Raw genomic sequence first — 13,599 nt, 5'->3', positions numbered from 1 at the left:
ATCCATATCAAATAGAATTTTATAGATTTTGTTAGAATGATATAATGAAATCTGAGTCACCAGAGATTCTCTGGAAAACATCCAAAATCCTTGACAGTATTAGTAGGGAATAAAAAATACACATAGCCTGTAAAGCCAATATGTCTTTTTTTCTTTTTTAAGATTTTATTTATTTATTTGAGAGGGAGAGACAGAGAGAGGGAAAGAGCGAGCACACGTGAGCACGCACATGCACAAGCACGCAAGAACAGGGTGAGGAAGAAGGAGCAGGGCTCAATCCCAGGACAGCGGGATCATGACCTGAGCCGAAGGCATGCGTTTAACCGACTGAGCCAACCAGGTGCCCGAAGCCAATGTACCTTAATAAAATAAAATTAATGGGTAAAAGAGGATAACTTTTATTCAGTTCTTATACTCAAAGAGAAGCTGAAAAACAGCATTTGCCCTTCAAAATTCTAGCTTAATTTCATGTAGTAATTTAAAACTAGTGTACCTTATTATCTGTTGTAATTTTAAGTTGATGCTGAAGTTTTGTAATTTGCTCATTTAATTGGTCAATTTCTATTTCTTTTTCCTGCATTATTTGAACAAATTTTCCAAACAACCCATGTTGGTCCTGAGTAGAGATAGCATCAGATTCCTTTATGGCAAATCCCAATTTCTCCATTTCATCCTAGGGACCAAAAACCCCAATCAGTTGGATAGATCATTACATGTAATTTTCTGAATACTCTATCAATTAAGTGTTACAAAAGATAAAGTGCCCAAAATGTACAAACAAAATGAGCAATCATTTTAAGTCAATAATTTTTTTTAAGTCAATAATTCTTAAAATATTTTGATAAAAGTTCTAAAAATTTTTTCATTCGTGATGAATTCAATTATTATGCTGGGTTGAAAATAAGTTCCATGCAAACCCATTTGCAGCGAATGTTCCTCTGTTAAGAATTATTTAGCAGCTAGACTCAGCAAGTGCTTGAGTACTAAGATGAAAATTATGAATTATGAACAAAGTTTTTCTTAATTAATTACCTTAAATAATCTGTTTTCTTGTTCAAGTTCTTGAAGGCGGGTAGTAGATTCCTTTTTCTGTATTTCTAATTGCATATGGAGTTGCTGAACTTCTTCATTCTTATTTTCCAGTTCCTCTCTAAACTGCTCTAATTGTTCTTCTAAGTTTGTAATCTTTGATACCAAAATATCAAAAGGGAAGAGGAAAAAAAAATACCCGTTTATACAAATGTTTGTGAAACGAGAATGAAAAGTGCTGAATTAGGTATATAAAACATATATACTTAAGACATATGAACCATGAGAATAAAGGGGTTTCTCTAAGCCAGTATATAACTATGTGGTTTCTAGGTATTTCCAAACTGATCACCCTTAAATCACTCCACTTAAAGCAAAGAGAGGAACTTCAGATGAAGGAAAGATTCAAGGGGCCATTTCTTACCTAAAATATTTTCTGACAAAGCAGAAGAAGTCATGGAAGGAAGGGAAAGAGTCCACATTTTAAATCTTTTTTTTTTTTTTAATATATTTATTTATTTATTTATTTGACAGAGAGAAATCACAAGTAGACAGAGGCAGGCAGAGAGAGAGAGAGAGGGAAGCAGGCTCCCTGCTGAGCAGAGAGCCCGATGCGGGACTCGATCCCAGAACCCTGAGATCATGACCTGAGCCCAAGGCAGCGGCTTAACCCACTAGCCACCGAGGCGCCCCCACATTTTAAATCTTATTTCATGTTAAATTTAGTTGCTATCAAAAGGTTCAAGAAAGCTTCAAAATTAAGTCAGTTGTTTAGCTACCAAATGAGACTAGCTCAAATTAGTCAGTACTTAACCTAATGAAAGGTTTGGCTGCATGTGCTTTGCTTTAGTAGACCAAAGGAGAGGTAGACTCTAAGACTGTGAGATCCTTATGTCAGAAATACAGAAACTTAAACAGCAAGTTATTAATACCATTTTAGATAAAATTAAGAGAACTCCTATATGTTAGGACAATAGAAATTTAGCTCTTTTCTGAGCACAGATTCCTGTTAATGTTAAAGCAATTACTCTGAAATGGTTATATAGAGACTGAAACTAATGAGTTTTAAGAGCTGTTATCATTATATTTTAAAAGTTGGGTCTGATTAAGGAATAGTCGTTTGGCTCAATGCTTTGTAGCTACTTTAGCTACTTAATAAATATTTAATGAATGATCAAAATTGCTGTATTAACAGCAACGCAGAATGCAGAAGCAACATTATTCAGTAGTAGCTGGCTCAGAGGGTAGCCTATAAATCATTTATTTCCTTAGAACTTGAAAGGAACCATATGCTGCTTACACCCAGACATGTAATCAGAATCGTATCTTAGCACTAACAAGGCAAAGCCCCTGAACAGAAATAGTATTAATGCTAATAATAGTAGCCATCATTTATAGACAATTTGTTGTTAGGTATTCCATAAGGCGCTTTATAGGTATCATTTTTTAAACTCTGTAACAACCTTATGAGATCTTTACTTGGATTATTCCCACTTTGGAGATGAGGAGGGAGTCACTGAGAACAAAGTACCTTGTCTTGAGGTCACAAGACTAGTATGTGGTAAGGAGTTTACCTTTGGAGGCTTACATTCTCTCTCTCTTTTTTTAAGATTTTATTTCAGAGAGTGTGAGCAAGCAAGTGGGTCGGAAGGGCACAGGGAGAGGGAGAGGAAGAATCTCCAGCAGTCCGCTGAGTGAGGAACCCCACAATGTGGGACTCCATCTAATGACCCTGAGATGGTGACCTGAGCCTAAATCAAGAGCCAGATGCTTAATGACTGAGCCACCCAGGTGCTCCTACAGCCTCACATTCTTAACTATCATTTATCCTGCTTATAATAACTAATGTCTGGAACTCATTTTCTGTGCACTGGTATTAAACTCGGTAGACACACCTTAAACACATTTAATAGGTGCTCATATATAATTATCAGGTTGGTTTGCTGAAAACTATGATGATTTTATCTACTTCAAAGTTATCTAATGCAGTAGTATTTATACCTATCCTTATCTTTCACAGCTACTTTTGATGAAAGGTATTACTTTAATATACATGTAGACATTTAAGTTCAGAAATGATGCTCCACCTCAAATGCTATTTGATTTTTGGGGTACCTCTTAATCCTCTGCCTACTTCATCCTCCCCCAAAAACCAACCTTCCCCATCAGTTTGTTCTGTGTATTTAAGAGTCTGTTTTTTCATTTATTTGTTTTGTTTTACTTTCTTGACACAAGAGTTTACGGTCAAATTCTAAATTTGATCTAAAGTCTTGCTATTCAAAATGTAGTCCCCAGAGCAGCACAACTGGCATCACCTGGGAACATGTGTGATGCACAAACTCCAAAGCCCCACGCCAGACCTACTGAATCTGAATCTTCTTATTAATAAGATCCCCAGGGGATTCATGTGCACACTAAAGTCCGAGAAACATTGGCCTAAAGTACTAACATTTCTGTTCTAAGAAGCTGAATTTGCGTCATCACAAGAGAGACCTCAATTCCCAAAGACAACAACTGTAGGATTCTTTCCTCCTGTTCAGCCAGACTCTACTTTCAGTCCCAGGCTGTCCTATTACTGAGCCTATAACAACCAAAACCACAAGAATATTACTAGGGTTTTAAAATAGAACGGTGGCTATTTGTTTTAATCCCGTTTACTTTAGCTACTAAATGTTATCTATACTGTTTGGATTATATTTATTTGCAACTATTTGTGTTTTCTTTTAAAACCTTTTTTAATTGCTTTCAAATGTGTATATGCCTTTTTTAGTTAGACATTAGATCTTTGAAATCTGCTAGCTTTACAACTGGATAGTGGTAATCAACATGTACTACGGTCTTAATAAATGTTGAGTGATAGTCTTTAATACTTCTTACCAACAAGGCAAAATATTCCCCAATTCTTTAGCAGTACAGCATCACAGGACTTCAGAATCAGAGAAATCTAGGAGGAATGCTTGCTCAACCACCTACTGCGTGACTATGAACAAGTTGTTTAACCTCTCTTAAGACTCAGTTTACTCATCTGTAAAATGGAGGTAACACTAGAGCCTATCCTCAGGGAGACTGTAAAGATTAATGACATCAGGCTTTTAAAATACCACTTTATAGCACAGACCTCCAAAAAGTTAACTACGATCACTTATTACTGCCATCTATGAGCTAGATTTCATTAGCTCTATAGAGTTAAGACCTACTGAAGGCATCTTTTTCTTAAAGAAATTCTTCCTTCTATTTTCCCCACATTATTTCCTTTTTCTTATCATCCTATCTTTAAAGTTTCTTCTCTTTCTATTCATTTGCATTTCTAAAACTTAAACAAAGTTGTGCACAGATTAACGCTAAGAGAATAGTAGAAAAAATAAAATGACACATACAGACATCTTCTGTTGATATTCCATCAGATATCTGAAAACATTTGCCTAACGCAGGAGAGAATGCTTAAGAAGTTATTTTCATTAAAAGATTTATCTTTTAATTCTATGTTCCTCCTCTCTTTCAGTCTTTAGTCACAGATGAGTGGGTTCTGACAGAGTACTTGTCACTGTTATTAAAAACTAGGTAGACTAGGATGAACTATCATTTTAACCCTTTACTCACTCAACACACCTGGCTCTATCCTATCTATAAAACACTGCGAGTTGGTTGACAGAAGCTGGCTGACCGGCCTCCTTGTAGTTCTGAACAGCTATGATTCTGAGTAAAATGTAGACTGCTATCAAATACTGACCTCAAAATATTAAGGGTCAGTAATGTTATATTAAGTTCAGAAGATAATTAAAATATAAAGTTAGTAAAGTTAATCAACTATTTCAACTATTCATAATCAACTATCATTGTTTCAGGGTTCAGTTTTGAAAGTCTATTTTTTTAGAGAGCAGACAATTTCTCTATTACTGTAAGGCACTTTAAATGTTCTTTTCAAAACACATAAAAGTGGTTACAGATAAACAAGTGTTGCCTGCCTGTTGCAGAAAAACCAAAAAAGCAAAATAATCAAGAACCTTTTAGATAAACATTAGTCAGTGTAATATGATAGTGAGAAAATAAACCTTCTCATGGAGATGATCATTTCTATTCATCACTTAGAGGGCTTTTTTCTGAGCCGGATTTTAATTGATGTCTAAATCATTCTTATATTTTACAAGGGACTTATTAACATTCATTTACTCTTTAAGTTCAATAGCTATTTGTTAAAATATATTAAATATCCTGAGAAAATTATGTGGAAATAAAAATGTAATTTAAAACACCTTAAGTATTTTAAATGATATGATATAGCTAGATGATGCAATGTACAATATGTTTTAGAAAAGCTAATAGTAGACCAAGATTTAAATAAGTTTAATTTAAATTGAAATTAGAAATTATTACTGTATTAAAAGTGGATTTTCTTTTTGTTTGAGAAGGGAGGCAGTAGAAAAACACAGGAAAACTTTATATAATTACTGTATTGTTAAACTTTTGTTTTAAGAACATGTTTAGTATATTGTAAAATAGCACAATAATAACCTCCCAGGGCAACGTAACTTAAAAAACAAAACAAAACAAAAAGCCCCAAAACCCCAAAACCAAACCCTACAGCAAACTAGCAATACTTCAAAGCCCATGGTAAGTAAGAAAAAGTTTTGTACTAACACAACTCTCTCTACACTCTCCTCTTCACTCAGTTCATATTTTTCTTTTTGTCTTTATAACTTCTTCCCGTGTTAAGGCCTTTATATTTGTCCCCTCTACCTGTAACACTCTTCCTCATAGCAACGTATTTGTTCAAATCTTTATTGTCTTCAAGGTCAACTTAAGCAATGAGCTAAGAAATCATCTAAACTTTGGTTTCAGATTATAAACTCCATTCTATATAAATGATATTCTTGAATAACTTATTTAAAATTATTTAAAAATATTTCAAACCACATTTTGTCATTAAAGGTAAACCACTTACCTCTTTTTCCTTTCGGTCTATGGCATCTCGCTCAGCCTGCAACTGTATTTCTAGGGACAATTCTGCTTTAGCTTCTATAGCTCCACACAGTTTTGGGTCCTCTACCTTTAAATATATAAGAATTTTTTCAAAACTTCAGACATTAAATCATGATTCATTTTAATTAGAGAAGTAGCACTTTCATTTCTCCAATTAGCAGTTGATTACATGAATGAATAATCAAAGTTATAGATACACAGGTTTGAATGCATTTTTATATAAACAGGAATGTCTGACATTCTTAAAATTCATTCCTCAGGTAAAACCTATCCCCTGAACTGCTCCCTTCCTAACCTTCCTTATCCTGCTCTTCTTTCATTCTTGCTTTCTGCATTATAATGGGAATAGACTTCATTCCTTAGTCTGGGATAAAGCATCAGCCTCAACTGGTGTCCACAGCTTTTTCACTTGGCTATTATTTTACAATTACAACCTTACTGACTGTTAAAAGGATCATTAATTCTTCTGGTTTAGCTAATCTTCCTTTCTCAGGACTAAGGTATGCAAGTAACATCTGGAGATAGGAATAAACAGATATAGTTATGGTGTCACTAAAGATATAAAGGTATATTTATATTTTGTAATAATATCAATAAAAAATCAGTAGTAATTTTTATTTAAAGGAACTGATGTTCATGTAACTAAGAGTAACTGGCATTAAAATACTTGATAAAATTAACCTAAAGAAAATGGCACACCTTTTGAAAAGTGTCTGCACTAACGAGTAAGGCTTGCTCCAGTTCCCTTACTCTGAATTCCAATTTCTCAATTTCTTCGTTCCGTTCTTGGATATCCCTCTGAAGCTGTTCTTTAGACAGCAAAAGCTCACTGCACTTGTCTGTTTTTTCTTTCAAATGATTTGTTAACTGTTCAACCTGGAAATATAATGAGCAAAAACTGTTAATTAAAAAAAATTTCAACAAGCTAATAACCTATCCTCATTTCAACAAGTATTTCCAGACATTATGCTAATTTTATTTTTGATAAGGATAGCAATGATCATCTCCAACTATGGTGACATTTTCTGAGTTGACAAAACAAAACAGTAATAATACTGTTCTCATCAACCCTTTACAAAAAGTTCTTTCTCTTATGACAAAGATTTTCTCCAGCTAGGAGGAGAAAAAATTTACATTTTCTAATAAAATATAAATAAAGTATAAGCTCTAATGGTTCAACCACACTAAAACCTAATAAAAATGACAAGCTTACAGAGTACTGACTTACATTCTTATGTGAGATAAGATAACCTTAATAGAAAAAATAAGCAGAGAAGTTTATTTAATTGGGTAATACTGGAAGATAAATTTCAATGCAAACAATTTTTAGAGTTTCAAGATTCTTTCACACTGAAGACATTTTTAATTTTCTGATTTTGAAGACTTATATATAATAGAAAGAATTTCCTTTAAGTTCTTCACAATACACATCTTATTTTACACATAATATACAAATTATTGTAAGGCAGACAACATCAGTAAAGTTCTTACCTCTCTAGTTTGATGTTCATTGATAGGCTGGAAACGAGGTATAACCTTAAGTTGCTGTTCTAGTTTCTGTATTTCCTGTTGGAATACATCTCTCTCATGTTCCCTATCAATGGCTTGTTCCTGAAGTTTAAATAATAACAGTAACAGATGAAACAACATATATTGAAGCTATTATTTCTGCTACTTCCCTTTAGTTACACACATAGCTTTATTTGAAGACAAACAACTGATGACCACAGACTAGCCCAAACCAAAAGGTTTAAAAAAGATACCATCTTTTCTATGGTACGTAGCCTATTTGGACTCTTTGATAAAACTTTATGCATTTAAATATTATTTGAAGAACATTAAAAAATTCAATGTTAAATATAGACTAATATAAAAATATTGTTCCAAAAATGAGTTTATTTTTCTGGAACAAAAGAGCAATTCCAGGGACGCCTGGGTGGCTCAGTTGGTTAAGCGGCTGCCTTCGGCTCAGGTCATGATCTCAGTGTCCTGGGATAGAGTCCCACATCGGGCTCCTTGCTCAGCAGGGAGCCTGCTTCTCCCTCTGCCTCTGCCTGCCTCTCTGTCTGCCTATGGTCACTCTCTCTGACAAATAAATGAATAAAATCTTAAAAAAAAAAGAGTAATTCCATTGTTATTCATTTTAAAAAAAAAGCAGAGCAGATTATTTAAAATAAAGTTCTTTTATCCTAACCTAGATTTCATATCTAAAGTTATAAAATGTGTCAGAACTGATTCCCTGGTCTATAAAGAGAATACCAGGCCTTAAATGAAATCTCAAAGAAGAAAATCCATGTGAAATTAGAAGACTTAATATCATTTTGGAAGACAATAATGACAGCATAACAACTTCCAATCCCGTTTCCCAAAGCACACTGTTACTATGTGTATCTTTTTTGGGTCAAACAGTATTGGCCAGTTAGCTTTACTCAGGATCCTCAACCTGTTTTTGCAGTTGGTTAAAGGAAAGACTAGGATAAGCTTCTTAACACTGAATTTGGAAAAGGCTTAACTGGTAGGGTTTATTCATAATCTGCTTGCACTGCTTTTAACTGTGATAGGTGAACTATTTGGAATAGTACTTTTCAGTTAATTGGTAGAAAACACATACATATGAAAATGCTAGAGTTCAAGAGTCTCTTCATAAGTTAAAAGTCATAGCTTAGAGTTACAACAAGCAAGCATTACACTGAGAAAATCAATATTCAAGTTGAGAATACTTACATCTAAAAATTTTCTCATTTTTTCTAATTGCTTTTCCAGTGCTTGGTTTTGCTGTCGTAAATCCATAAGCTCAGCATTTTTTTCTTGTTCCAACTCTATAAACCTACTGACTTGTTCCTCAACATCTATTTCTAGAGCTTTCACTTGTTTTTGAAGGTCATCACGTACTTTTTCAGCTTGGCACTGTACTTCTAGTTTTTCCTTCATTAGTTTTTCTGTTTCCTGTAGTAATTCTGTTTATAAATATAAAAATATTCTAAGTTAAATCATAACTAATAATAATGAAATCACTGATAACTATGCTCAGATTTTACCTTATGAAACAAGAGGTCTGAGTTTTATTTCAAACTCATGGAAAAAAGGAAAATGTTCCTGTGAAAATATCAAATTATCACATTCCTATGTAAGTAAGCAAGCCAATACCAAAACTTATACTGTATTAACAAAAAGAATGATCCTATCACTAAAAACAATACTTGTGAAAATGCCATAGCAAATGACTGAGAAAAAAAGTAAATCCACTTGCACTATAAGGAAAAGAACAAAGTCTAATTAAATTTAAGCACAGAAATAACTCACCTCAGGCAAAAATCAAGCCAATAAAGTCACTTTTATATGCATACACAATACACATGAAGATCAAATACTGTACATTTTTAACCAAGGCAAGTAAGAGTTATAGAAAAAAAAATACAACTACAATCAAATTTCCTGTTAGTCTTTTCCTTATTAGATCCATATTCCTGAGTTAGTCTTGCATGCTCATACATAAATGTATCAAGAAAAAACTGACAAGTATGAGAGGCGGTATGGTGTATTGCTTAAGAGCAGAGACCGTGGATTCAAATCCTAGCTCTGCCACTTATCTCCTATGTGAAACGTAGTATGATATCCTCCAATTTCCTTATACATAAACTGGGGGTAGTAATAGTACTGATCTCTAACAGTTATTATGGATCAAATGAGTTAATATACATAAAAAATAGTGCCTAGAGTATGGTAAGCACTATATAAGTGTTAGCTATTATTATTAATATTAATAATACAATTATTAAGTATAAATAGCAAAGTAAAACAATTCTCTAATGAAAAAATAAAGGAACATAACCCGAGAGTCTTTACACAACTCAGTCTGCCAACAATGTACTCAGGACTAGGAATCTATAGAAAATAGCTTTTCTTTTAAAACAATACTGATGTAGACGTTAATATAAAACTAAGTGAACCAGAAAGTGTCTTTACTTTACTAAATCTCATTGATCCTATTGTTACCATCATCTTATATTTCCTGATTTAGAAAGAGCACTTTAAAGTTACAGGCTCCAAGAGTTTAATGTATTGGTTTCTGTAAAAAATTGAAATGGTCTTAAGCTCTGTGGAAAAACAGATACAAGATGATGATCATTATGAATCTCAGTTGTTAATTTCAAATGTAAATATGTATTTTATTGCAAGTAAAGTTTTTTGTTAAAGAGAAAAGCTGTTAAGTATGAAACACAGCAGTAAAATCAGAGGTACGTTAGTTGGAAAAGTAGAGGTATGTGATTGAAAATCCAAGGGTCACCCAATTTTTGGAGTTGTAAGTTTACCACCCAAAGACTGGCCATGCCACTGTATAAACACACCTGCTCCAGGTGCTGCATCGACTGCAGCATCTACTAGTCCTATAAGAATAGAAAGAAAACACACACATACAGAACAAAGATATAATTTACATGTCTATTTCCTAAAATAAGATAATACGTATACACAAAAGAATCAGAAGTAAAAGTTAAAACCACTAATAACACTTGATGTCTCAGTATTTCTTAAATATTTTACATGTATGATCTATATACTTCGCATATTAAAAAATTCCAACTCTAAACCTGTGTCAAACAAATTTGAGCACCAGAAACAACTGCACGAAATTACAAAAATGTCTGCTGTACATATTTCTAAATTGGTAAAATTCAACTAGTGAAACTACACATTTATAATTCTAACTGCATGTGTACTACGAAAGTGAGAGGATATGATAAAAAGGATTTCAAGTTCCACTGTCATAAAGGCTGACATTCTTTTCTGCCAAACAAAGATATCACATCTGATTTCTCATTTAAGAAAAGATTAAAGGTTATTTATAAGTTGTACATTTTGAACTCCTACACAGGTTAAACCTGATGTCTGCCTGCTTCTAATAGTCACTGACCTTTTTCAATCTATTCTCCTGTAGGCCAAAATCCACCCTTACCTGCTTGCCTAAAGTGCTGATCAGTACTCTTAGTTATTTATTCCAAGTACACATTTTTCCTGCCTTTCTGCTATTAAAAGTACTTAATCTTACATGGTTTGAAAAATATCCTTCTTCATTATATGTTGCTTTCTTTAAAGGTAGAAGTTCAAGGATAAAGGATTATCTTTTCCAGTTAAAATCAGCCAAAGGAAAAACAAAACAAAACAAAACACCCCTGACTCTACATGGTTGGCTTATAAAACATTTACCGAAAAGGTAGATTTTCTTTTAATTTTTCAATCCTCATATAAAATACAAGAATAAAGACAATGAAAGGGGGGAAAGAGCCACCTTGAACTTTTAAGGAGTGTTTCATATACAAAGTCTAAAAATACATACGCTGTTCCACAGGGCCTGCTTCTGCTTTCATAGCTTCTTTCTGTCTCGACAGTAATTCTCTTTCTTCTTGGATCTGCTGTTGCTCTGCTTCCAATTCTTGTAATCTATTACCTGCACATAACAATTCCTGCTCAAGACGATCTATTATATCAGTTTTTTCCTGAATTTGCCTTTCAAAAAGAGTTTTTTCATCTGCATAGCCATCAATGACACCTATAAGATAAAATTAACAGGGAATGAGATTATAACTTATTTCAAATCTTACCATTCGGTGTTATGTAAGTAACAGGTATACTGTTAGCAAAACTTCATTCCAACATATTAAATGTTCTGAATGAATCTGCTGCTGATAGCAGTAGCAATTACGATATGTTCAATGCAACCTTTTTGTTGTTAACCTTTGTGCCTAAATATGAAGTTCCTTTGAACTTTTGTTTTATTTTGCTATGCTAATGCATTACATCATGTAGGTGTAACTCATTTTATTACACAGATAGAGAGACAGGTTCCTGGAAAGCAATATAAATCAGATGCTTGTGAATCAAACCTCGTTTTAAATAAACTAGAGAAAGTTGATATTTTAAGTGGTTCTAGCAGGCCAACACCCAACAACAGTATGGCAGAATATAAACAGCATGAGACTTTAGAGGCATAAAGCCTGGCATCACCATTTAATGGTGGCTTTGAACAATTTATTAACATTTCTTAGCTTCAGTCTTTTCATCCCTAAATTACCTCGTTAAATTTGCTTTAGGATTGTGGGATTATGGTAACAAATGACTATTATAAGTTTTTATATTTTCCAAAAATTTCAATGTTTTCTGTAATTCTATTAAATTCTTTCTTTCTTTCTTCTTCTTCTTATTTTTTTTTTTATTAAAGATTTATTTATTTGACAGAGAGAGAGAGCACACTAGGCAGAGGGAGAGGGAGAAGCAGAGTCCTCACTGAGCAGAGAGCCCATAAGGGGCTGCATCCCAGGACCTTGGGATCATGACCGGAGCTGAAGGCAGGCACTTAACCAACTGAGCCACACAGGCGCCCCTCTATTAAATACTTTCTAATAATTAAAAGCATATACGGTTCTTAAAATAGCCTGGAGAAACTCCGAACACAAACTACAACTACATTTCAGTGGTCACTCTTAAATTAGAGTAGACTGGTAATGTCCAGATCTGTTTTGCATCAAAAAACTCTTTTTTAAACTTGAAAGTTTTCCTCCCTCGGTTGCCAATGGCAAGTTGCTTACCCTCAGCCTTACTGAGCTCCACAGCCAGCTGTTCTCTGGCCCTGGACTCCTCATGAAGGCGCTCTCGCAGTTCTTCTTGGCACTTAAGAGACTCGGTCACTTCTTGTTTCTGTCGAAATGACTCCCGCATCAACTCTGTCTGTGTAACTTTGGCATGCTCAAGCTAAACAAGGAGGGAAAACATACATGAAGGAAGACAACTAAGTGTTGGGAAGGCCAATGTCATTCCCCACTAAAGGTTTAAAAAAAAAAAAAAGGATTTTTAAATAAAAATAAAGACATACTGTTGAACTGCTGACCTATGGCCATATAATATTTCTAGTGCATACTAACATTAGTAGGAAGAAAAAGTCAGTACACAAGTAGATTAGCTACATACAACTTTACACATGAGATGTATTTTAATTTGGTGTAAAAAAATGTTTCTTTTGGAAATAAACCACTTCATATCAGTAGATCTGTATTTCATCACATAAAGAGAAATATAAAGTTAATGACACACAGGCTCTTTTTGTATTTTCTGAAGAATTTTCTCTAATCGTATTATATGAAAAATTTAGTATCTCTTATATTGAACATTTGTTGATTGTGGACTCCTGCTATACACTATGGGGAACTAATATATGCTTAATATAACAGGATCAATTAACAAAATCATAGTGGCACAACAAAATGAAATTATTATAACCCATGTTTTTTTAAAAAGCTTTATATTTCTGTCTGTCTATGAAACATCTACAGGGCTCCATATGAATATTCATTTTCAAAACATTAGAATACAGAGGCATTACCCATAATTACTCATAAATACAGCCTCCTTAATACATGTTGTTATTGGCATGGCTATGTTCTTATACAATTTTATTTTATTTTTTTAAAGAATTCATTTATTTGACAGAGAAAGATCACAAGTAGGCAGAGAGGCAGGCAGAGAGAGAGAGAGAGGTGGAAGCAGGCTCTCTGCCGAGCAGAGAGCCTGATGTGGGACTTGATCCCAGGACCC

At 33.7% G+C, this 13,599-nt stretch overlaps 1 protein-coding gene across 9 annotated transcripts in view; it reads right to left on the bottom strand.

The window, feature by feature from the left end:
* AKAP9 (A-kinase anchoring protein 9) overlaps positions 1-13,599 on the bottom strand; it is a 186,765-nt gene that overhangs the window by 65,835 nt on the left and 107,331 nt on the right. For 6 of the 9 annotated variants that reach the window (XM_044245996.1, XM_044246000.1, XM_044245998.1 and 3 more), the window contains 9 exons: positions 12,597-12,759; positions 11,348-11,560; positions 10,359-10,397; positions 8,734-8,966; positions 7,501-7,620; positions 6,709-6,885; positions 5,972-6,076; positions 1,033-1,185; positions 494-673 (listed from right to left, as the gene is read on the bottom strand). In XM_044245996.1, the coding sequence (XP_044101931.1) occupies positions 494-673; positions 1,033-1,185; positions 5,972-6,076; positions 6,709-6,885; positions 7,501-7,620; positions 8,734-8,966; positions 10,359-10,397; positions 11,348-11,560; positions 12,597-12,759 (1,383 nt within the window). The remainder of the gene's footprint in view (positions 1-493; positions 674-1,032; positions 1,186-5,971; positions 6,077-6,708; positions 6,886-7,500; positions 7,621-8,733; positions 8,967-10,358; positions 10,398-11,347; positions 11,561-12,596; positions 12,760-13,599) is intronic. The other 3 variants (XM_044246001.1, XM_044245997.1, XM_044246003.1) reach the window with 1 other exon arrangement.

Source organism: Neovison vison, chromosome 4 (genome assembly GCF_020171115.1).
Source record: "Neovison vison isolate M4711 chromosome 4, ASM_NN_V1, whole genome shotgun sequence".
NCBI classification, from domain to species: Eukaryota; Metazoa; Chordata; class Mammalia; order Carnivora; family Mustelidae; genus Neogale; species Neogale vison.
The sequence above is the reverse complement of the archived record's forward strand: the minus strand, read 5'-3'. Positions and strand labels throughout refer to the sequence as shown.